General features: G+C 38.6%; 1 protein-coding gene across 4 annotated transcripts in view; it reads left to right on the forward strand.

The window, feature by feature from the left end:
- TATDN1 (TatD DNase domain containing 1) overlaps positions 1 to 25526 on the forward strand; it is a 34607-nt gene that overhangs the window by 7361 nt on the left and 1720 nt on the right. The window contains exons 2-11 of one of the 4 annotated variants that reach the window (XM_049854349.1): positions 939 to 1004; positions 3059 to 3108; positions 6240 to 6303; positions 7861 to 8004; positions 8103 to 8145; positions 13914 to 13999; positions 14090 to 14130; positions 16317 to 16393; positions 21160 to 21230; positions 22782 to 22908. In XM_049854349.1, coding sequence (XP_049710306.1) covers positions 939 to 1004; positions 3059 to 3108; positions 6240 to 6303; positions 7861 to 8004; positions 8103 to 8145; positions 13914 to 13999; positions 14090 to 14130; positions 16317 to 16393; positions 21160 to 21230; positions 22782 to 22908 — 769 coding nt within the window. The other 3 variants (XM_049854350.1, XM_049854351.1, XM_049854352.1) reach the window with 3 other exon arrangements.

Below are 25526 nucleotides of genomic sequence, written 5' to 3' on the forward strand. Positions count from 1 at the left end.
ATGAATACAGAAAATTATTCCCCTGTCTGCATTGCCACTTCTGTTACCCCAATTCAGGCTCTCAGCCCTGGTGGCACAGTGGGCAAAGGTGATCGACTGCTAACTGAAAGGTTAGTGGCTTGAAACCACCTGTGGCTCCATGGGAGAAAGATGCGGCAGCCTGCTTCTGTAAAGATTTACAGGCTTGGAAACCCTAAGGGGTCGCTATGAGTCGGAATTGACTCGATAGTAGTGAGTTTGGTTTTTGCCAGTTTCCAAACAAGACGTCCTGTCTCCACTTGTCCCCTTCAGATCCCACCTTCCACAAAGATGCCAGAATGAGATGTCCAGAATGCGAATCTTACACCTCTGCTTAAAAGCCATCAGTGTTTCTTGTTGCCTCTGGTATTTTAAAGACAAGTGTCTTTAACTTGGCTGGGTCTGGCCTCTTCTGGCCACCCTCTTCTCTACACTTCTATCCAGCAGTAGGGACATACTGTAGCTCTCCACAAGCACTGTGCTATGTTGCGCCTCAAGGCTTTACTGTTGCTGCCGCCTCTGTCAGCAATTTCCCCTCTTCCACTGGGTAACTAACTCACCTTTTAAAATTCAGTTCGGGGGCACCTCCTTCTGGAAGCTTCTTCTGGGCCAGCTACCAGACTAGGTTTGGAACTTCTGTGTCCCATAGTACCAGTGCTTGCTCCTGCTATTTCGTAGTTGTCTGTTAATGGGTCTCTCTTAGCAGTTCTGCAGGGAGTTTCTTGAGAACGAGAATTAGATCTTATCTTTGAGTCCCAGGCATCTAGCACAGTATTTGGCAAGTGGTGGACACCTGAATATTGTTTAGAGTGAGTGACTGAGCGTGTGAACGAAAAGTTTATTAACATTTCATTTAAAGTAGAAGTTTCAAATTGAGGCTGTTAATGATTAATCACTTATTTTATTTTTGCTTTCCACAGATATTGGTATCAACTTGACAGATCCTATGTTCAGAGGAATTTATAGGGGGGTTCAAAAGCATCCAGGTAAATTTTTTTTATTAGGGTAAATAATTTCTCCATAAAGACAGACTTTCTGCCTCGAAAAGGAGATTTTAAAAAGCATAAATCCATTCTTACAATTGAAATATTAAAGTACTCATTATGCATCCTAGATAAAATATAAACTGTGTTCAGAGTGAAACACAGGTAAGCTGTTAAACCATGGTCATGAACATTTATAAAGCGCCCATTGTAACACTGTTAAATATGCCCGTTGCCTTACCCACGGAGTGTATAATTTTGAGTATAGAATTTTATATAACCATATAAGGAAGAAAGGCCTGGTGATCTGCCTCCCAAGTATCAGCCAGTGAAAATCCTGTGGATCGCAGCAGTCCACCATTTTGTTCTGCTGTGTGTGGAGTCACCGTGAGTCAGCTCAACGACAGCTAACAACAGCGAAACCATGTGCACAAAAGACAAACGATAGCTGGTGTTCAATGAATCATTTTAAGCCATGGAATGGTAGGGAACACAATCCAAAAATCATTAACAGTTGAACATTGTTATATCTTGTTTTTCAAAAAACATTTTCAGCTGGGTGACACCGTAGCAATATGATTAAGGAGGATTAAGGTACACTGCTCTCTGCCTCCCCGTCCCGCTTCCCCCCTCTTCTGTCCTAGATGCCTGCTCTGTAGACTGGAATATCTCAAAGATTGGTGGAGAGCTTAGCCGGAAGCACAACGGCTTATTTTTATCACATCAAGTTCATTTAAAAGGCCTGTTTTGTCAACAGAGATGAATAAGCAGGAAGTGATGACAGCAGGAAGTTCTTGAATTTCTTCAGTAAACTAGTCTGTGAATATTGTCTCAGAAAATTGACTATACTTGTTATTGTGTAAATGTAAACAGGAAAATTTGGTTTTGTGGTTCTGGGTGATGGTGAAATTGCATATTTCACAAAGCTGAATCAGAAGCTGATCTTAACCACGCCTTAGGTAGTTTAAGTGAACACTTCCCTAAATATGGGAATGCTAGATGCCACCTGAAAGGAGAAAAGTCAGTGTTAACTTCCGTATGTCTTACTTCAAAACCAACTTTTTCTGTTTCATTTAGTATTTTAGATACTTTTATACGTCACTTATATAATACAGTTCAACTATTAAATAGTGTTCTTCTGTAGCACGAAATGGATTTTCTGCTTTGTGACTGTTTCTGAATGTTTGTATATGTGTGTTTATGAAACAAGTTTTATTATGATCAGTATTAGTATTACTGCAGTTTATAACATTTAGCAAAACTGGCTGTCCTTCTTACCATAAGTTATTTTTTTTTGTCTAGAAGCAATTTTATAGCTACTTCAGCAGTAATAGTAATTTGATTCCAGTCACACTGACTGTGATACATAAATATGAAACTAAATAAATGGATTTTTATGATAACATTGTTTAATATTGCTGTCCAGTTATTTCAGGTTGCTCGGAGCTTAGTAACTATTGATCTCCCCAGACAAGTTTTGTGTTATTTAATGATGAATTTGGGGATAAAGCAAAAACAACTGTCAGCGAAAATAAATATTATACTTAATGGGAATAGTAATTATAGAAATACAGCATGGACTGGGATTTACAAAGAAATATTTTCCCATATTTTAGGAGGTATTGTGGGATTGTTCAGAAAATGCCTAGTAAAAATAAACAATCTTTTAACACAAAAAAGTAATACCAACAAGTTTCAAATTCAAGGCAAGTGAATTAACTTGTAGTGAGCTAATTCATCTGTAGCCTGAACCTCCTGATTTTTGTCATGTTCCCCCTTTTTGGTCAATATACACACACAGAAAAACAATTAAATGGATAACTACACAACTAATTTGCTTTATATTGGGTTCCCCTCCACCCCCCGCTGCTTTTTTAAGGTTATTGCTAGTTCTATTCTTATTATGTGATACACACTCATCAGGTAGTATCATTTGACTCTGATTTAAGAAAAATGACTATTTCCATGTATTTTTATTTCAAGGAGGTATAATTAGATTGTAAGTAAGTGACTTTTTACTTACCAGGTTTCCTTAATGCGGGATCCTCCTTTTATAGGTGACTTACCCGATGTGATAGAGAGAGCGGCCCTGATTGGTGTTAAAAAGGTAGCATCTGTTTTTTGTTACTCTTGACTTTGTTTTTATTTTTTAAACTAAATTTTAGCTAAATTCTATAGAATAGAAGAGAAAGAACCAATGCTACAGTTGGCCTTTTTGGGTATGTATTGTCAACATGTAATATTAACAAGTTAATGGAAATAAAATATCAGAATATTCTGTTCATAGGGATTTGTTACACAAACCTCATGAATAATTCTTCCATGTGATTAGAAATGTAAATGGTAAAGTATCTTTGAAATTTTTTTTAAAACCCTGTGTGGGTTACCAGGTTTCTTAAGAAAATAAAATATAATTTTATATCATAAGTTAGCATTTGTTAGAATTAAGCAATCGATGAAAAGACATTTATCTGTCACTAATGACTGAGGGGACACCTTAACTTTTATAGTAATAATGTGATTATTAAGAAAATTCCTACTACTTTTATAAAGTTCCAAGCATATTAATATTAGCTCAATATCAAATTCTTTAAATTAGTATTTTTTTAAGATAGCAAGCTACCCCACACATGCGCATAAGAAATCAGGTTAAATCCCATGATATGGTATCAGGATACCTGGTTCAGCTTCTGCATTGAATAACCTCAGTTTTAAAAAGTGATGCTACAAACGAAGTGAGTTCTCTAGTCTCCAACTCTAAAATTGTATTAGTTACTACACCTACTCCTCACTTATCGAGTATCTCATTTTCTGACATTTCGCATTTACAACAATAGTAAAAAATCTACTGTCTGTCATTAACGCCATAGTCTAACAGTAATGAACACGGAGGTGTGAGGCAAGAGTAATAACACTGGCTGCGATGGTTAAGGTCTTGTGTCAACTTGGTTGGGCCATGATTCTCAGTGGTTTGGCAGTTATGTAATGATGTAATTTGGCAGTTATGTAAAGATGTAGTCATCCTCAATTTTGTGATTTGATGTGGTCATCCTCTGTTTTTGCATAATGCCAATTTTCACATAACGACCTGGTCTTTGGAAACTAACCACATTGATAAGTAAGGAGTGGGTGTATTCACAAGTAACAATGAAGGATTAAAGTTACATTGATTTCTCACTATGTAGTCATCCCCTGCTTGGTAAATCACCAGGAATGGTAATAGTCCCTAGCTTAGAGAGTTGTTGTGAGGATTGAAAAAATATTAAATGCAAAGCACTTGGTATTGTATCTGGCATAAGGTAAACAACCTTCATTAAGTATATGGTGGAAGCCACTACCACCACTACCATCCATTCTAAACTGGGAGAGGAAAACAGGCCCTCTAGTCTTACCCTTACTTTTTTTTTCATCTACTTGGAAAAGTTATAGATCAAATAAGAAGCAGACTTGATTAGGAACTATTTTACATAATTGAAATACTGGATGTGAGAAGCTGGTCTGGTATTGAATTCGCTGGTGTTAGTAAATAAGAAAGTTTTTCCAATATTTTTGTTAATATCTTATATCCTACATTTTACAGACAATTGAGGATTTAACTCTGGCTGTAACTTCCCTTAATACTCAATGTCTAATCGTATTAGAAGTTTAAGTTGTTATATGAAAGTATCTGTTTATCATTTGCACTTCCCTTACATTTTGTATGTTTTCGCTTTAGGTGTATACCTAGAATGAATTCTTCATCTTAGCTTAGTGAGGCTCTTGAAGTATGCTTTAAAAAATACCCATTGATGTGTTTAAGTCACTTCTTTATAAGAACGTGCACCTTCAGGAGCACTGCCTCAGTAGTCACCATCAACACATAGTTTTTTAACAACGTTTTAATCTTAACAGATGGCTTTCTAACCATTGGTTGGACTCTAATAGCCATCTATACAGGTAGTCCCCAACTTAACACAGGGATCTATTCCAACGACTCTGTCTGTTGTATATTGGTTCTGACATAAGTCGAATACCTCTTTTTTTTCGTTATTACCTTTTATTACCAGTATCTTTACAAATCCAGCAGTGTTTTAAACAGTAAGTCATAAAATAGAACATCTGCGAGCGCACATCTGAGAATGATAACATCAGCAAATTTTGCACTGCGACATTAACAATAAGATGTACAAAAAAAAAAAAAGACCTTCGTTAAATGTGGTTCGTTGTACCCCGAATTTGTCGTGCATCGTGGGCTCCCTGTATGGAAGCGTGCTTGTCTGCCGAGAGCCACACATTTCCCTGCACAGGTTTCATCGTGTATACTCACCCGGTGATGCCTGACCTTTCCGGTCTCAGAACCCGTTTACATTCTTTAAGATCATTAAGGATTCCAAAGAACTTTTATTTATGTAATATATACTATAGTAGAAATTAAAACTGAGAAACTTTAAAAATACTGATTTATTTTAAAATAATAATTATTGTATGTTAACTTATTTTTATATAAAAATTGTATTTTCAAAAAAAATTTAGTGAGGTAAGTGGAATTGTTCTATATTTTTTCCAGATTTCTTTAGTGTCTGGCTTAATAGAAGACTGCGGAATTTTTATATTGGTTTCTGTAGTAATCTGTTGTGATCAGTGCTGGAAAACCTGCTAGAAGGAGAGTAAAAAAGGCAAATACCCTCTTAGCATTATTGGGGAAATAGTTTTGACCTTGCATACCCCCTGAGCATTCCTGGACCACACTTTGAGAACTGTTGAATTAATCAAAACTATTGAAGCGCTGTACAGCTGCTAACCAAGAGGTCGGCAGTTCAGATCCACCAGGCGCTCCTTGGAAACTATGGGGCAGTTCTACTGTGTCCTATAGGGTCGCTATGAGTCAGAATCGACTCAACAGCAGTGGGTTTGGTGAGTTTATTGAAGTGCCAGTTTAGTTTAATAGAATTCTAAGTTCTGGAGTCTTCGGTTATTCAGCCTTTCATAACACATCTGCCCTCAGGGAACTCATTCCTGGTATAATAGGAAAGACAGGCATGTTAATTACATTTGAACAGGGAGTGACAATTCTGTGCATTGAGGTAAGGGGTAAGGAGGGGGTGATCTTTGAGCTGAATTTTAAAGGAAGGGTAAGTGTGTGACAGTTGAGAAGAGAATGGCATTCTGGGAAAAAGGAGCCAAAGGAAGACTTGTTTGGGGGGCGGTTGTGGATGCCCTGTTGACGTCAGCCTTACTCTTTGTTTCTTCCAATTTCAGTTTATGATTACAGGTGGAAGTCTACAAGACAGTAAAGATGCACTGCATTTGGCACAAACAAATGGTATCCTCATATTACTTTTACCAAAAAAAAAAAAAATATGAATTAAGTTATTTTGAAGAAGTCTTTCTGATAACTGCTTCAGGTATAATACAATGGAAATAATCTTTCAGGTATAATTCTGTGGAAACAATAGGAAAATGGATTGATTTCAATTGGACATGATTAAGATGAAAAAATTCAGCATACAAATTGGTATATCAAAACTTTCTCATAGTACTTAAAGATTATTTTAAGATTTCAGTTAGTGGGAGTTAAGTTCACCAGGTACAGAATTTAACCTCAAGTCTTCCTGTTGTAGAGTTTTTGTGTGTTTGTTGTAATGTGCTTCAGATGTGAGTTTCTTTTTATGTACTTTTTTAACTTAAGCTGTGAGAGATCATCTACTGAATGTTTATTCTGTGGGCCAGACGATGTGCAAGGCCCCAGAAATACAGCTAAGAATAATATAATATATAATCCCTCTTGTGCTCTCTTTATGATCATACATTTTACGTTATTATTAAAATCGAAATTCTTTTTGATTTGCTTCTTAAAAGAAATCTCAGGTTACATATGACACTTCATTCAGCAGACTTTATTTATTGATAGATTGATTGCGTGCCTCGTGTTAGGCACTAATGAATGAGGCATTCCCCTCATTTTTCAGAATACTGATGTATTCCTTTATGTCTAAAAATGTATTAAAAGCTCTTTTTGATAGAAATCTTTCTAAAATACATGCTTCTTTTCAGAATCTACTAACTTTTTTTTCTTAGTGATTAAGGTCATACAAAATCATCTCAGAAGTTGTTGAGGTGTATAGAATATTTTCTTCCATACTTTTTGTGCCCAGACAGCTACACTTTTGTAAGCCCTCCATCTCCATTGTCAGCTCTGATCTACTCCTCCACGGACGTTGTGTCTACACTGCTTTCAATGTGCTGCCTCCTTCATGTCTGTAGACATCTGCTGAGAGCCTGAGAATGGCTCTTCACCTCTCCCATGGGTTTAGGTGCATGTGCCAGTGAGCGCAAAGGCACCCAGAAGCCGTTTTTATTTACTGCTGACTTCACATATGTGTCCCATACAATTAAAGCTGTCAAAGTCTGGCCTCTGAATAGCTGAGATTTCTTTTTCTTGGAAAAACTAACCCCCCTTCCACCTCTTTAAATCATTGGTATTATGCTTTCTAAGGGAATGCATTTTAACTGCAACTTATATTAAATACATGTATCAAGACAGTTACGTTAACATTGAATAACGTTTCAAGAAACTGCTTTATTTGCCATTCTGCAAGTCTCAGTAAATACCAAGTTTTTGGAAAGAGCTGGGTTAATTTTATTAGTACATTAAGGCAATTTTCATATTCATGTCCCCGTTTACTAAGGTATTCCAAAAATTCTTGAACAATTAATATAGTACAATTCTAGTGATAATTTAAATCAAGTATGAAGAGTTTTGTGGACGCTATTAAAAATTAACCAGTTGAAACTATTTGATATGCTCCCATTTTTGTATATTCAGTATAAAGAAGAAAAAATATTTTGAAAGTAACCCTAAGACGTTATTTTGTGTTAGATATGTTTTTCAGTACAGTTGGATGTCATCCTACACGATGCAGTGAATTTGAAAAGGATAACCCTGATCTTTACTTAAAGGAGTTGCTGAATCTTGCTGAAAACAATAAGGGGAAAGTTGTGGCAATAGGGGAATGTGGACTTGGTAAGTGCCGGCCTAGCCACTAGAGTGACTTGTTCAGAATCGAATGATTTGTTCTATATAAGTCATGAGTAATTATTGGTTCTTTTTACCTTTTAAAGATTTTGACCGACTGCAGTTTTGTCCCAAAGAGACTCAGCTCAAGTAAGGAGATTTGCTGACTATAGAAATTATTGAAAATCCCAGGAGTGATTTTTTAATAGCTTTTATCAGTTGAGAATATGTATACTTGGATTAAGCGTCAAGACATGCTTTGTTTTTAACCATTGTCTATCAAAAATTAAGTGAAACATTCCATGCATGCTCGCATATAATTCATAAGTTGTTCGGTGCTATCGGGTCAATTTCAACTCATAGCGACTCCATCATAGGATTTTCTTGGCTATAATCTTAACAGGAGGGGATCCCAGGTCTTTCTCCCTCAGAGCTTCTGGGTGGGTTTGAACTGCCAACCTTTCTGTTAGCAGCGGAGTGTTTAGCCACTGCACCACCAGGGCTCCTTAGAATTCATCAGGGATAGAAGCATATCTTTGCAGAGATGCCACCTTGAAGACTAAGGTGCACTTGACTCAAGCCGTGGTGTTTTCAGTTGCCTCATATGCACGCAAAAGTTGGACAATGAATAAGGAAGACCCAAGAAGAATTGACACATTTGAATTATGGTGCTCGCAAAGAATATTGAATATAGCATGGACTGCCAAAAGAACAAACAAATCTGTCTTGGAAGAAGTACAGCCAGAATGCTCCTTAAAGGCAAGGATGGCAAGACTTCGACTCACATACTTTGGACATGTTATCAGGAGGGACCAGTCCCTAGAGGAGGACATCACGCTTGGTAAAGTCTTGGTCAGTGAAAAGGAGGAAGACCCTCAATGAGATGGGTTGACACAGTGGCTGCAGCGATGGGCTCAAGCACAACAACAATTGTGAGGATGGGACAGGACTGGGCAGTGTTTCATTCTGTTGTACATAGGGTTGCTATGAATCCAAACCGACTTGATGGCACGCAACGACAACAAATATATATTTTTATATATAGGAAATAATTATTTTTAATTTAGGAAATAAAATGTTATTAATGCTTTAGAGACCACACTCTGTCCCTTTCCAGTCTTATCCCCTCTCTCCTTCCAGAGTTGGTACTCAAGCATTTATCGTTAATACTGACTCCATGGCACCTAACAACAACAGAAGCGTATATTTCCCTGATTGATTAACCATATAATTAGATTGTAGTGGTAGAAATAAGAAATGAGTTTTACATGATAGAAACTTTTTGTTGTTTAACAAATGCATTCATACATGAACCATTTCAATGGACTGGATTAAATACATTTGTGGGGGATAAAATTTAGCAGCAGGGGTTGAATTATGTCCCCCAAAAATAGGTACTGTACATCCTAACCTCTGTGCCTGGGTATAATCCCATTTGGGAATGGGTTGTCTTTATGTTAATGAGTCAGGAATAGTACAGGGAGTACTTGAGTTAATCTCTTTTTAGATATAAAAGAGATTAAAGAAGAGAGCAGAGCAGAGCAAAGATGGGAGAAGAGAGAGGGATGCCAAGCCACATGCAGATTGCCCAGAAGAAGAAGCTCTGAAGAGACAAAGAAAGACCTCCCCCAAGAGCCAACAGAGAGAGAAAGCCTTCCCCTAGAGCCAGCATCCAGAATTCAGACGTTAGCCCCCTAAACTGTGAGAAAATAAATGACCTGCGGTATTTCTGTTATAGCAGCACTAGATAACCAAGACAAAGAGACATTAAAAATGGTTTACGGGATCAGTCACCAGTTCTGGAAAAGCACAGTCTGCTCTTGTTGAGTGTTGGAATTCAGTTTGGAACCTGAGAGTCCTTTAATAGGAGCCATGTTGAGAGGTGGCTTCTGGGAACACTTCAGAGCTCGCAAGCTTCCAAGACTTCCTACGCCCCATCGCCTCCCATGGCTTTCAGTAGGAGCACCTGTCCTCACGCTCAAGGGTTAGTACTGTAGGCTGGAAAGAAATATCAAGTCATTGGCTCAATGGCTTTGTTGTCAAGGTGATGCAACAGTAGAATGAGCTTCCAAAGGGGGATTATTTATTCATTCCTTCAGCAAATATTTACTGAGTACTGTGTACCGGGAACTGAGTATATAAAAACATGGATAAGCCAATAGTTAACTGATTTATGTCAGACAATCCTGAGTAAGCCGGCGACTTGACCCCAGAGTATATGCTTTCTCCACCCTTCCTCCTCTACCCCACCTTCAGTGAAATCCTGGTGTGTCCATACCAGTCGACAGTCACGGTAGAGAAGAGCAGATTTACCAGTGGGGTATGTCATAACCTAGGCTTCACGCTCCAGAATCCAGGAGTATAAAGGCTCATAAACAAGTGAAATAGGATGGGCTGGAATAATGTTCTAAGGACCCATACTTTTTTTGCAGGCCTGTGTCATTCATTATCCAGCCCTGCTAACCAAGAGGTTGACGGTGTGAACCCACCAGCTGCTCTGTGGGAGAAAGACGTGGTGGTCTGCTCCTGTAAAGATTACAGCCTTGAAGACCCTGCGGGGCAGTTCTGCTCTGTCCTGTAGGGTCACTGTGAGTTGGAAACTGCTCAACAGCAATGGGTTTCTGGGGTTCAGAGCTGTTTGGTTTGTGGTGTGTCATTTGCTGAGTTCCTCAGAGATGTATACTTGGTTACCAGCAGGGTTCCTAAGTCCCTGTACCTCTCTTGAATATCATGTAGGGTCAGCTCACTTAACCATAAAAGTCCACATATTTATAATGCAATAGAAAAACAGCTGTCTTTAATAGAATCTTCTTTCTTTTTAAGGTTAGGCCCCTGGGTCACTATTCCTCAGCTTCAGTGTCTGTTTCGGGCAGGATGAATCTAGTGAGTCAGACTGTATGTATCGTGACAATCAAGGGCAGTTTCAGAATCCCCCGATTCCTTATCCAGTGACTTTTCATCCATAATGAATTGAAACTTATTTTGAAATACAATCCAATACTTTAGCTCAGTTTTTATGTTAAATGAAAACATTAATAGTATCAGTTCTGTTTTACTGCTTTGAGGATACTTCACCATCAGAGCAAAATCCGAACCTATAAAGCAGATAATATTTACGGCAAGATATCGTTTATGCATTAAGACACATGCCAGTTGTTCAAATGTTAATCTGTAATAAAGTCCTAACTCAGTTCATTCAGTAAATGATTGCTGAGTGCTACAGAAACCAAAGATTACTAGCGGTTACCAGGAATGGGAAGGAAGGGGGACACTGAGTTTATGTTAATGGTGGTGGGATATTTTGGAAAAGGATTGTGATGATGGTTATACACCGTGAAGAATGTAATCAATGTCATTGAATTGTAAATGTAGAAACTGGTATATTGGCAAATGTCTTGGTGTGTATATTTTCACCACAATTTAAAAAAAAAATGATAAAGATCATGGTAAATAGGAAAAAAAAAAGGTGTGTGGACAGCAGAAGGACTGACTTTCTCAGAGAATCAGAGAATTCTTTGCCAAGGTGACGGCATGTGAGCTGGGCCTCTTCCAGAGTATCTAACACTAAGGACAAACGAAGGTAGGGTAGACATTTTTAAAAGGACAGTTCAAAACGAGCTTTTTTAAAAAAATTATAAAGCATGGAATGACTCAGTGGGTAAAATGAAGACATACCAGTAATATTCACAGTTGGGTTGTCATGAAGGAAACAGATACCCACGCCCTCTCCCCTTTGCTCCATCCCTCTCCCCTAGCATGTGCAAACAGCATGCAGACCCCGTTCTGTGTACTCACAGCCCTCTGTACTTGTTTTAGCATTTATCATAAAAACAAAACCAAACCCGCTGCCGTCAAGTCGATTCCAACTCATTGCAGCACTATAGGCCAGAGTAGAACTGTCCCGTAGAGTTTCCAAGGAGCGCCTGGTGGGTTCAAACTGCCGACGCTTTGGTTAGCAGCCGGAGCACTTAACCGCTACGCCACCAGGGTTTCCGCATTTATCATTTTGTACTGAAAATATGCTTTATGCTACCTGTTTCCCTCCACGACATCCATTCGTCTTTGAGTTCTAAGCACACGCCAAGTCTTACTAATGTGTTTCCCAGAGCACCTAGCATGGTGGTCTTAGGGCATGGTCAGTACTTAGTAAATGTTCGTTGAATGTTTAATAGTGATGGGTCTTTTTGATTTTTGTAGAGCAGCATGGATAAAAAGCCCATAATTCACTTGACAAAACAAAGTATTTTAAAATACTGAGGGCTGCCATTTTCATGTAATTCTCCTTTTCTAAAAAATAGCATAATTCATTTTTATGCTGTTTAACAAATGCTGTAAGTATGAATCACACCTCAACAGAAAGAAAACAAAAATCCTTATGACTGAGCCAATAAGCAGCTTGATAAATGGAGAAAAGATAGAAGTTGTCAAGGATTTCATTTTACTTGGATCCACAGTCAACGCCCATGGAAGCAGATGTCGAGAAATCAAATGACGCATTGTTTGCTTTGGGCAGATCTGTTGCAAAAAACCTCTTTAAAGTGTTAAAAAGCAAAGATGTCACCTTGAGGACTAAGGTGCGGCCAAACCCAAGTCATGGTATTTTCAGTCACCTCGTATGCTTGTGAAAGCTGGGCAGTGGAAGAAAAGACCAAGGAATTGATGCATTTGAATTATGGTGTTGGCAAAAAAATATTGACTATGCCATGGACTGCCAGAAGAATTAACAAATCTGTCTTGGAACAGAAAATGATACTGATGAGGAGTGAGCTTCTTGGCTCAGACACATGAGACTATGTGGGCAGCTCCTGTATGGAGGCGAGAGGAGAAGGCAGAGGGCGACAGAAGCTGGCTGAATACAGGGTGGAGAGGAGGAGGAGTGTGCTGTCTCCTTCGGGGGAGAGCAACTAGGAGTACACAGCAAGGTGTATGTAAGTTTTTGTATGAGAGGCTGACTTGATTTGTAAGCTTTCACTAAAGCACAATAAAAAATCTGTCTTGGAAGACATACAACCAGAATGCTCCTTGGAAGCTCACGTACTTTGGACATGTTAGGAGGGAACATTCCCTAAAGAAGGGCATCATGCTTAGTAGAGGGTGAGCGAAAAAGAGGAAGACCCTCAATGAGATGGACTGACACAGTCACTCCAACAGTGGGCTCAGATTACCTATTATTGTGAGGATTGCACAGGACCAGGCAACATTTCGTTCTATTATACATGGGGTCGCTATGAGTCAAAACCAACTCGACAGCACCTAGCAACAACATTTAGCAGAGAATCCTTTTTCTGTCTTTTTGCTCAATATCAGTAATCTCTCTTATAACAGCGTATAGAAAATTGGTTACAAAGTGGAATCGATTAGCACTAGGGATAAAGCTCGGCCTGGCTTCTCACTTTGGTGAGTTGAATCCCACTGATGGACTCGGCCAGCTAGTGTGGCCATAGGCAGTAGTGAATGTTGTGCCACCTATGTGTGCTGCAGGATATGAGATGATAAGCACTTCTGCTGCGGTTTGATAGGAAAGGTAGTTAAAAGTAATTTTAACTGGGAGAACATCCCCAATCACTCTAAACATACATCTCATAGCTCTTTACTTTAAAGGGTCAATAGTAAAGTGCTACCTATTTACGCAGCAGTTATAATGGAAAAACAAACAGACATTTCTGAAAATAATTTAGAAAAGATTCAGTACGCTTTTTTCTCTTCCCAGAAGATGAAGTGTCCCTTTCCAGAACCTGTGTGTCGCGAAAAGCCCTCTCTAATCCTGATGTGTTTTAAATGTTGGAATGTACTTTTCCTTTCTGACAGTTTCCCAAAAAAAAAAAAAAAAAAAATTGCATTAATTTTAGAAATCATTAGGCATAATTATTCTTATGCTAAAATAAAATTTTAACAAGGAAATGTCTTGTATTATGCAGATATTTTGAGAAACAGTTCGAACTGTCAGAACAAACAAAATTACCAATGTTTTTTCATTGTCGAAACTCACATGCTGAATTTTTGGGTGAGTTAAAACTACTTTCTGATTTAATATTTAAAAACTTCGCAGAAATCAAGCTATTTGTTAAATGTTCTTTCTGTTTGTGATTCACAGACATAATGAAAAGAAATAGAGATCGGTGTGTGGGTGGAGTGGTAAGTATAAGATAGTTGTTTTCGTATATGATGCACAAATGCAGTGTGGTTATTAAGGTTAACCTGTAAAGTAGTCATCTGTCAGCAGTGAAGTTACTTTACTAATCAGTTAATTTGAAGGACATGTAAATTTGACTTGTATCTATGGGCCAATGTGATACAATCATCTCACACTGTTTTATTTATAGTTCCTTTGTTCAAAGTACAAGATGAGTACAAAATTCCATTGTTCACAAAAAAACCCATAAATTTTAAGAGTGTGTATGATGATTTTTCTGCCTCTTTCGTGAGTCATTCCTTAGTATTCTCCAATTTAAATTTTGAGCAAAATATAAAGTAATTTTTACAAAATTTAGCATTTGTTTCAGGTGTGCGTCTTAATTTCTTGTCAGCTGCATTCATTTACTGTTATCACAGATCTAGAGACTTGTTCTTTTTTCTCTAATTTGCATTCTGCTGTCAGTATTGTTCCCATATGGTCATTTCAGTCTTTAGTTGTGAGGCATTTCCTGGAAATACTGTCAGCCCACCACTTAACTCAGGGATCCATAGCAGTGATTTTTAATCCTTTTTGGATCATGGACTCCTTTGAAAATCTGCCTGGGAAAAAGTCTTAATACACAAATTTTTTTGTATGCAATTTCAGGAATGATTCACTAGTCTCTGTTGAAAAAGCTGTTACCCAAGTATGTAAATCATGTATACTGTGCCAACTAAAGACACAGGAAATAGCACTGAGCACTTACTGTATACCCACGCTATGTCCCTTCGACAGTTGTCTCGAATTTTTAGCCTCTGTCTCATACTACCACTAATGTGGATGTTTTCTGCACTTCTGTGGTGCTGACGTGACTGTGCACATTTTTATCTTAGTTTACTGACCCTGTAATATGTGCTTTAGAAGCTGTACCTTGGATTAAGAGAGGCCTTAGTTAATGCCCTTGAGATTACTGGTGGCACTTATTTTAACCTTCAGACTCTATCTCTTGGCCCATTTGCTTTATTTCTGAATAAAAATTTACTTAGATGAGTTAATAACACAGTAAAACTTGCAAGAGCAGGAACCTGTATAAGGTGGAAACCTGTCAGAGAAGGAAAACTCAAGTATTTTCCACCAAAACGAGTGATATAAAAGTGGTAAGACTGCACCCGTCAAAGGCAGAAGACTTCTGAGACCTGGAAAAAAAGGCAGGTCCCACTGAGTTCCAGCTCTCACAGGTCTCACTGTAGTTTAAAAAATTAACATCAGCAATAAGAACAAATCCAGCTTAAATATTTGATATTTATGAAAAAAAAAGATGTTTCCAGATAAAGAATTGATAGGTAATTATCTGAAATGGTTTATGAGAAATCACATTTCAAATTATTTTGATATTAACGAAGGCTGTGTTTTCTAGTCAACCAGAAACGTTTGGGGGAAAGAGTAAGGCCTTTATGGCCAGCTGTGCAGCATCGTTTTTCTTTACTGCTGAAAAGCATGTCAGCCGTAGTGCATTCAGACTCTGGATTTAGTGTTAATACAATGTCATTTTCTAGGTGACCTTACGTTTAAAGGAAAGTTGTTGTTTTTTATTGTTTGTTGTTTTTGATTACATAAGTGCATCCGAAGTGTGAAAGACTGTGCCTTGGTCCCTGAGTCTTGAAAGGAGAGAAACACCACCCTCAGTCCTTTCTGCCTGCTGAGCTGCTACTGACTGTGTGACCGTTCACATTTTCGAGTAGCATTCTCACAGCCTCTTTAGTTACAGATCTTCTTCAAACTTGCCTCTTAAGAGTCACTTCTCTTTTAGAAAAAAATATCCTATAACAGAAAAATTGATCTGTATTTGAAACTACATTTTCAATGGTTTTGTAACATTTCTAACTTTTCCTCCTGTTTTTGCCTGAGAACATGGCTCCATGCCCCTATCCTGCTTCCTGGAGGTATCTGCAATGATGCCGCTGCAGAGAGAGGAATTCTAGGCAGCTGAGTCCTTCTCGCTTCACGTCAGTAAAAGACAGGTTATAACTGTGAAATCTGATTTGAAAACAAAAATTACAAGGGCCACCACATTTGAAACTTTGTGACCCTAAAACCATTACATGCATCTGTATTTTTGCTTAGAAAGTCTAATTAATGTTACGTAGAATTTTAAAGAAAAGGTAACGATGATAATAATTCTACCCATTTTTTTATATGTCCTTAGGTGCATTCTTTCGATGGTACCAAGGAAGCGGCAGCGGCTTTGATTGATTTGGATCTTTACATAGGGTTTAATGGTTGGTACGTTCTTAGGTTTTGTTTTTTTTTTTAACTTTTATATTAAGCATATTTCTTAAATTGTTTTACAGTGAATTGCTGAAAAAGACTTCAGTCTGTCTTTACTAAATTTGTGCATTTTTTTTTTTTTTTGCACTGACCTTTGCGTAAGAATTTCAGTAATTATCTAAGTAAGAAGTGGAATAGTACATCACTATTAAAAGTTAAAGCTTGAAAGTTATAAACCGCCCTGTGCTCCAATGACGGAACACAGCAGCTAGCTTTCTCTAACAATCTGACTCATCCTCTCAGATCATTTTATTCCTTTAAAACATAGGTGTTCACAGCACTGTGTATACATATACACAGTGGTGTTTTCACAGCACTGCACGTACACATACACAGTGGTGTTCACGGCGCTGCACGTACATGTGCGCGGTGGCGGTCAGAGTGCCGCCGTGCGTACACACAGTGGCATTCACGGCGCTGCACGTACACATATGCGGTGGCGTTCACAGCACTGCATGTACGTGTACGCAGTGTTCACAGCACTGCACCTACACTCACGTGGTCAGAGCGCTGCATGTGCACACGCGGTGGTGTTCGCAGCGCTGCACCTACACGTATGCAGTGTTCACAGCGCTGCACGTACACGTACCCGGTGGTGTTCACAGCGCTGCACGTACACGTACGCGGTGGTGTTCACAGCGCTGCACGTACACGTACGCGGTGGTGGTCACAGCGCTGCACGTACACGTACGCAGTGGTGTTCGCAGCGATACATATACAGTGATGTCTAAAAATGGGGGAAAGGTTATACTGTGACAATCTTATTATCTCTGTAGCCCAAGAAACTGAGGCTGAGAAGTTTAGAAACAGGTATAAAGTTACTCACGAGGGTGATAATCACTACTAAAACCTGTGTCCTCTGGCTTTGCATTCTGTGACCTTCCACTGTAACACCAAACTAAACCTCATGCACTCAGCACTCAGCTAGCACAGCTAGGCCCCTGGGCCTGTCTCAGTCCACCTACCTAACAGCTTCCATCTGTGTGTGTCTCTTCCCATGCCCTCAGTGTAGCTTATTCAGTAAATGGCAAGATAATGTTAAGACTTCCTTCCCCTCTTCACTGTTTCATTCTTTTAGAATTCTTTTCTGATTACATTATTTTTACTAAAATTCCCTTAGTAAAACATAATGATGGAATTGTCTGCAGTAGAGTTCAGACTTATTTAAATATCCTATATGCTTCATTTGTATTTTAAATCAGTAATTAAATTTATAAATTAATGTGCAAGGGGATACATGTATATGGATTAAAAAGTCAAATAGTACTAAAAGACTTAGGAACAATTATCACAGTCCCTCCAGCCTACCCTCCACCCCTAAGTCAACTTTCCTGAGGCATCCGCTTTACTGTTTATCGCCATATTCCAAAATTATATAAAATTATCTCGATTCATTCCCTTTAACTGTCAATTCTTATTAAGGTGTATGAACATTTTAATTTTTATGTCTCTCTCACCTCCGTTATTCTGTCGGTATGTCTCTCAGTCTAGTTCAGAATATTTGGTTATATCCGTATTCAGTGTTTTCATTATTACACCTGTGTAAATATTATTAAATACAGAACCATGTAGGGTAACATATTTTCTTTTCTTGTCCCACGTTTTTATTTTCCTGCAGTAAGTTGCTTCATATTTGAATTTACTTGGCTTTCTTAAAAACCCAGAGCCCTCTCACACTTTCCAGTAGCTCTCTAAAATGCCTTTATTTTTTCACATGAGGAAACCTATGTAGATAAGCCGATAGTTTCATTAGTTACAGACCCTTCTATCTTTCTGCTCCAATTTAGACTAGTGTCTCTTCTTGATGGACCTCCTGTTTTTAGGTCCCATGAATTACTTCTCCGTTTTTATGGAACACATCCTCCGATAGCTTCCTGAAAAAATATGCATAGGAAGTATATTTTTGAGACTTTGCATGTTTGAAAATGAATTTACTCTATACACCTCTTAAGGAAAACCTGGTAGCATAGTGGTTAAGTGCTACAGCTACTAACCAAAGGGTCGGCAGTTCGAATCTGCCAGGCACTCCTTGGAAACTCTGTGGGGCAGTTCTACTCTGTCCTATAGGGTGGCTATGAGTTGGAATCGACTCGACGGCATTGGGTTTTGGGTTTACACCTCTTAAACATTTGTCTGGATATTTAAAGAAGAAAACTTCCTACCTGATAGTTTTTCTGGTTATAAAATTCTAAGTTGGGAATTGTTTTCATGGAAAATGTACACTGCTCCATTTCTCGTTTCCAGTGCTGAAGATGAAAAATCAGTTGCTATTGCGAATGATGAGAATGGGAATTCCAGAACACTTAATTATGCTCATGAGGAACCTTCACATAGATCAAGAGGTGGTTGTTCAGACAGAACAAGGGGATACTGATTGGTTTAAAGTCAGGAAAAGGTGTGCATCAGGGTTGTATTTTTTCACCATATCTATTCAATCCGTATGCTGAGCAAATAATCCAAGAAGCTGGACTATATGAAGAAGAATGGGGCGTCAGGATTGGAGGAAGACTCATTAACAACCTGTTACGCAGATGACACAACCTTGCTTGCTGAAAGTGAAGAGGACTTGAAGCACTTACTCATGAAGATCAAAGACCACAGCGTTCAGTATGGATTGCACCTCAACATAAAGAAAACAAAAATCCTCACAACTGGACCAATGAGCAACATCATGATAAACGGAGAAAAGATTGAAGTTGTCAAGGATTTCATTTTACTTGGATCCACAATCAACAGCCATGGAAGCAGCAGTCAAGAAATCAAGAGACACACTGCATTGGGTAAATCTGCTGCAAAGGACCTCTTTAAAGTGTTGAAGAGCAAAGATGTCACCCTGAAGACTAAGGTGCACCTGACCCAAGCCATGGTATTTTCAATCACATCACACGCTTGTGAAAGCTGGACAATGAATAAGGAAGACCGAAGAAGAGTTGACGCCTTTGAGTTGTGGTGTTGGGGAAGAATATTGAATATACCATGGACTGCTAAAAGAACGAACAAATCTGTCTTAGAAGAAGTACAACCAGGATGCTCCTAAGAAGCAAGGATGGCGAGACTGTGTCTTACATACTTTGGACATGTTGTCAGGAGGGATCAGTCCCTGGAGAAGGACATCATGCTTGGCAGAGTACAGGGTCAGTGGAAAAGAGGAAGACCCTCAACGAGGTGGATTGACACAGTGGCTGCAACAATGAGCTCAAGCATAACAACGATTGTAAGGATGGCTCAGGACCGGGCAGTGTTTCGTTCTGTTGTGCATAGGGTCGCTATGAGTCGGAACCGACTCGACGGCACCTAATAACATTATGATTTCTAGCCTTTTTCGTGTGACTTTTTTTTCCTATGGAAACCTTTAGCTCTTTATCTCGGGTATTATGAAATTTTACAAAGATGTGTTTTGATGTCTTTTTGCCATTCATTGTGCCGGTCACCATTAATTAGCTCCTTCAGCTGGAGGCTGACTCGGTACGGGTAGCGCCCTTCTGCTGTGCACACATGGGGTTGCCGTGAGTGGGAGTGGGCTCTACAGGAACGGGTGAGGGTTTTTTGTTGAAGTCTGGCTTATAGAGACTTAGCATCTCTGCTACAATGCTACATGTTTTCATTCTGGACACACAGGCTGAACAAGGTAGCCACTACTCGGTAGATACCTGAGTGCAAACCCAACCACATTAAGCGCATCTCAGGCCTGGTCATCGCATTGGCGAACAAGTCTTGTGGTCAAGGGGCAGAGTTCATTCTCCCTACCAGGAAACCATTGCAAGAGTGCAGGTATAAAATTCTACTAGAGAGTGAAGAATTGGGGCCAGTAATTCAGTTTGCCTCAGGAACTGAAAATGAGAGTCAAGGAAATCTCCCAGAAAAAAAGATGTATGAACAAAATGGCTTAGTGGACCAATTCAGGAGTCCTAAAATCTAATGAAATCCCAGAAAGAGAAGAAAAAGAGAAATTTCTTGCCTCCCCCGCAAATAACATTTTCTGAGTTTGGAGGGACACAGTCTAAATTGGAAGGATATGACGGCCCAAATTATGAAAAAAGATTTACACCCAGACAGATAATCATAAGCTTCAGAACATCAAGAATAATGGAAGATCCTAAAACTTTCCACATAGAGGGTAGGGAAAGATACCTACATGGGGTGAGAATCAAAATAGCATCTGCTTGTTAAATAAATCCACCACTCTAACAGTAATTGTGATTTCCATCCTTTGTGAATATTATATTTGTCACTAGTGAAACGTGAACCTTGAGTGTCTAATACTGATTCTTTCACACCAGTGAATCCCTGTATTTGGCCCATAAAGAATGTACAGATGGGCCTTCAAACAGCCTTAGGAGCACCTCACAGTTAGGCAAATTACAGAGAAGAAAATGAATTCTTCTAAAAAGTTAAATTTTACTTAGATGATACAGAAAGCTATTAGAGAATCAACTAAGAAGCATGAAAATTTGCATCCCCTTAGAGGTAGCATCTGATTGGGATAGATATTAATTTGAATTCTGTGAAGGACACAAATGTGCAAACACTTTCTACAGTGATAAGGAAGTATTCTGCCAGTGTCGCCAGCGGAAGTTTATAGTGTATTTTAAACATAAGTTTATAATATGAAAAAGTTATTCATTAAATGCCACCTATTTATATTTATTATTTATATACACACTGTATATATGTATGTATACACATATATGTACACACACAATATAAAATTTTTTTTTTAGCTCACTGAAAACTGAGGCTAACTTAGAAGTTTTGAAGTCAATACCTAGTGAAAAATTAATGATTGAGACTGGTAAGTTTAATGTTTTTAGACTTTTTTCATTAAAGCTATACCAAAAAAAAAAAAGCTAGAGAAAAAGTCTGATATCAAGTTTACTGTTAAAATGAACAGACAGCATGCTCAACTTCCATCAACAATTATACTTTTCAGAAGATATTTGGGGGCTGCTGTCAATGGATGGAAAAATATTTATGCAAGTGATTTTTTTTAATTTTAGAAGTTTGACTAAGGGTAAGCACTTTTAAAAATGGCTATCAGAATATGTGGCAACTAAGAATTTAGGTTATAGTTATGGATACTTACTTTAATTAAACAAAGTCTTGGCTAAGCATTTCACCTCAGGTTTTCAAAAACTATTAGAATTTCTTTTACAGTTTTTATAATGATTTAATGCTACAGCACTTTTTAAATAAAGTGCAAAAAATTAAAACATGGTGTAAGAATATAGTATAAGAATGATGCGTTGGTAGTCTGGTGGTAGAATTCTCACCTTCCATGTGGGAGACCGAGGTTCATTTCCAAGCCAATGCACCTTGTACACAGCCACCACCCATCTGTCAGTGGCACATTACATGTGGCTATGATGCTGAATAGGTTTCAGCAGAGCTTCTAGACTAAGACAGCCTAGGAAGAAAGACCTGGCAATCTACTTCCATAAAGCAACCAACGAAGACCCTGTGGATCACAAGGTCCGATCTTCAACCGATCATGGGGATAGTCCAGGACCAGGCAGCGTTTTGTTCCATTGTGCATAGGATTGTCATGAGTGGTAGGCCAATGACAGCAGCTGACAAAATTTTAGAAATTAATCTGTTGCCTCCTAAGATAAAACAAGGATAGAAGCTAAAAATATTATCTAAATCCTGGAACTCAAGGCTTCCTTATCCTTGTATCATGAACTTTAGTAGACTGAGCCATTCTGAGAAATCATTATTTTCTTGGTAGTCATGAAAATGAAAATTTTGTGGAGCTTCCTGGTTGGTGATAGGCTGCGATACAGGTAGGCAGGTAGCATGTCCGTTTTGGGGACATGGAAGCTCTGTACTGGGAACCCTCCCAGACCTCACCTTATGCATCTCTTCATTTGTATCCTTTTTACTATAATAAAACTGTAATCATATAAGTGTAGGGAAAAAATTAAATTTTTATTAAAAGTATAATGCTTGTAAAATGTGTAAGCTATTAAGTTCCTTATTAAAGAAATAGATAAGTGAATAACTCCAGTATTCAAAGCCACTGTTTTACATTTACTAGAGGCAATATAGAAATATAAATGTTTTCATGTTAAAATTGTATTTCTTTCCAGTTTAGGTTTTTTTTTTTTTAAAGCATGCTATAATCCAATGTTAGCAGAAAAAAATGAGTCATAAAACACTGAGATTTTTACAAGTCAAGATGTTTGCTTTTCTTAAAATGTTTTGTTACGTTAATTCTGCCTTTTCTGAAGCTGAATAGTGGCTTATACTTTAGAGGCTATATATTAGCTTGAAATATTCATTAACAAAGCAATAATTTAAAAAGGTAAACAAACCTTCAGGAGACACTTTTTTTGCTTAACTCTAGATGCACCCTGGTGCGGAGTCAAAAGTACACATGCCGGCTCAAAGTACATAAAAACTTCATTTCCTACCAAAAAGAAGTGGGAAAATGGGCACTGCTTGAAAGACAGAAATGAACCTTGCCATATAATGTAAGTATTTTGCTTTCATGGTCTTCAAAAACACTCAAACCCAGTGCTGTCGAGTCAATTCCGACTCATAGCGACCCTTTAGGACAGAGTAGAACTGCCCCATGGAGTTTCCAAGGAGCGCCTGGCGGATTCGAACTGCCGACCCTTTGGTTAGCAGCCGTAGCACTTAACCACTACGCCACCAGGGCTTCCTCAAAAACACTAGTGAACATTAAAATCAACCACCACATGCCACTTACAAAAGAACCGAAGGGACAGAATTAGTATGGTGTTGTTTTGTGAAATCTAAATGAAGTTCCAGAGACCACCATTTTAATGCAGTGATTTGAGGGGATTTGCACCTGAACTGCTCTAGCGCCACTCTTTTCAGATCCTCTCAACCCAAAGTGATTTTGTTGCCCTCCTCTCAACGGTGGTGGCGCAGTGGTTAAGATCTCGGCTCTTAACCAAAAGGTCAGAAGTTCAAATCCACCAGCCTGCTCCTTGGGAAACCCTATGGGGCAGTTCTACTCTGTCCTATAAAGAGTCGGAATCGACTTGAGGGCAATGGGTTTGGTTTGATTTTGTCTCAACCCAAAGTGATTTTATTGCCCCTTTGAGAAACCAGTGATTTTGGTCATTTGTCATTTTGTTGGAGACGGAAAGGTCCTTCAAGCTCCCCACAAAATCACCTTACCTGGTCTAAGTCCTGCTACTTCCCTGCTGCTGTTTATAAAAATGCAGCCTTACCGGGAGACTTTTTTGTGAAGAGTTATCTGTGTCTTAAATGATTTGACAACCTGAATAAAACTAAGAAATAATACCTGTTTCTTTAAGCTTCTGAGCAACAGTCTGAGTGAGAGAGGATTCCTTTTTCCAGACACCAAAAAAAGGTAGAACCGTACAGAACTTTGGTTTCTATAAAGGCAGTAATTCAGAATACTTTTTAATTATATAAAAAAAAAAACCCAAACCCAGTCGATGCCAACTCATAGCGACCCTACAGAACAGTGTAGAACTGCACCATAGAGTTTGCAAGGAGCGCCTAGCAGATTTGAACTGCCGACCTCTTGGTTAGCAGCCATAGCACTTAACCACTACGCCACCAGGGTTTCCTTTTAATTATATAGCACATATGAAAAGAGGGCCTGTTACTCATCTGACAAGGGCCTGTTAACATTATCACATACAGGAAAGGCTTGTTATATCATTTTAATGGGCACATCATCCAATTTCTTTTTGGTTGCAGATTATTTAGACTAAATACCACATCTAGTATGGTCTACCAGTTCAGACAATTGGGCATATTTATAACACATTTATAAAAATACTGAATTACTTTTAGACTAGACTAATTCCTTCTATATGCACCATCTTTTTTTTTTTTTTAATCTTTTTTTTAAGTTAGAGATCTAAAATTCAGCAGACAGAAAAGAGAAGGATTGTTCTGTAAATATATTTTGAAAGATTCTTTTATTAGCATGCTGGTGCTAGCAAAGACTTTAAACTGAATGCTTTAAAACTCAGGGGGAGGAATGCTTTTAAAATCTGGTTAGTAAAGAACTGCTTGCAATTTTTATGAAATGTAGGTTCTTGCAAATCCAGCCAGGAAACAGCATTTCTGAATAAATTCTTTGGAGACAGACGAGTATTTTGCCAGCAGCCAGCTGAGAGGAAGTAGTTGCCAACAGTATACCCCAAGTCAGTTTTCCAAACTGCCTCAATCTTAGATAAAATTATAAATGTTAATGAGCTATTTTCAAGACCAAATTTCAAGGTGCTTTTAAATGTAGACTATTAACGATAAAGGCTTGGCTATCAGCTGTCATCACGAATACCAACTCTTTAACTGAGTAGGTAGAGCTTGGGAAAATGTACATTTGCAAACTGAAAACCTTTAAGCCACATTTCAAAAGCACACGCCTCTAGTCTAGTGCTAATTACTAATTAGCAAGTGAATTCCTATTTACCAAAGCCATTTTTATGAAGCTCCATCCCACTACCAGTTCTGTGTTATCGTTGTTTATTCAGAGGTTTTCACTCCCTTTTGGATTATAAATTCCTTGAAACACTTTGGAGCTCCTGCCATGTCAGGAAAGGTACAAGTTACCGAGGCTACTGAGGAATCATGATAGTCCCTGCCCTCCGTCATCCACCAGATGGGTAGATACTTCCTGCCAGGCACTACAGATAAGACATTTAACAAATCAGACACGGACCCTGCCCCCTCTGGAGCCAACAGATAAATTAATTATAGTGCTGTTACAGAGGTATACCACAGGGACCTAGGACACAGGAGAAATGGGAGAGCTTTACTGAGGTGGCATTTCACTGGTTCTGTAAGCCTGAATGGAGTCAGGCCAGACAAGGGGAATCACCTTGAGCAAAGGCCGACTCCAGAGGGCCTGACTGATCGGGGAACAATGACAGTGTGGCAGAAAGTAGGATGCCAGGGGTAAGTGGAGGAAGATGAGTCTGGAGAGGCAGAGTGAGGCCAGATTGTGAGGGATTTTGTATGCCAAGCTTTGTAGTTGAGATTTTATCAGGATCCAGAGGATTTTAAGCAGGAAAGTAGCTGTTTTTTGTTTTTAAGCTGTAACTGGCATCGCTTTGGGGGAAGGGCTGAAAGAAAACAGATG

This window comes from Elephas maximus, chromosome 15 (genome assembly GCF_024166365.1).
Source record: "Elephas maximus indicus isolate mEleMax1 chromosome 15, mEleMax1 primary haplotype, whole genome shotgun sequence".
NCBI lineage: Eukaryota > Metazoa > Chordata > Mammalia > Proboscidea > Elephantidae > Elephas > Elephas maximus.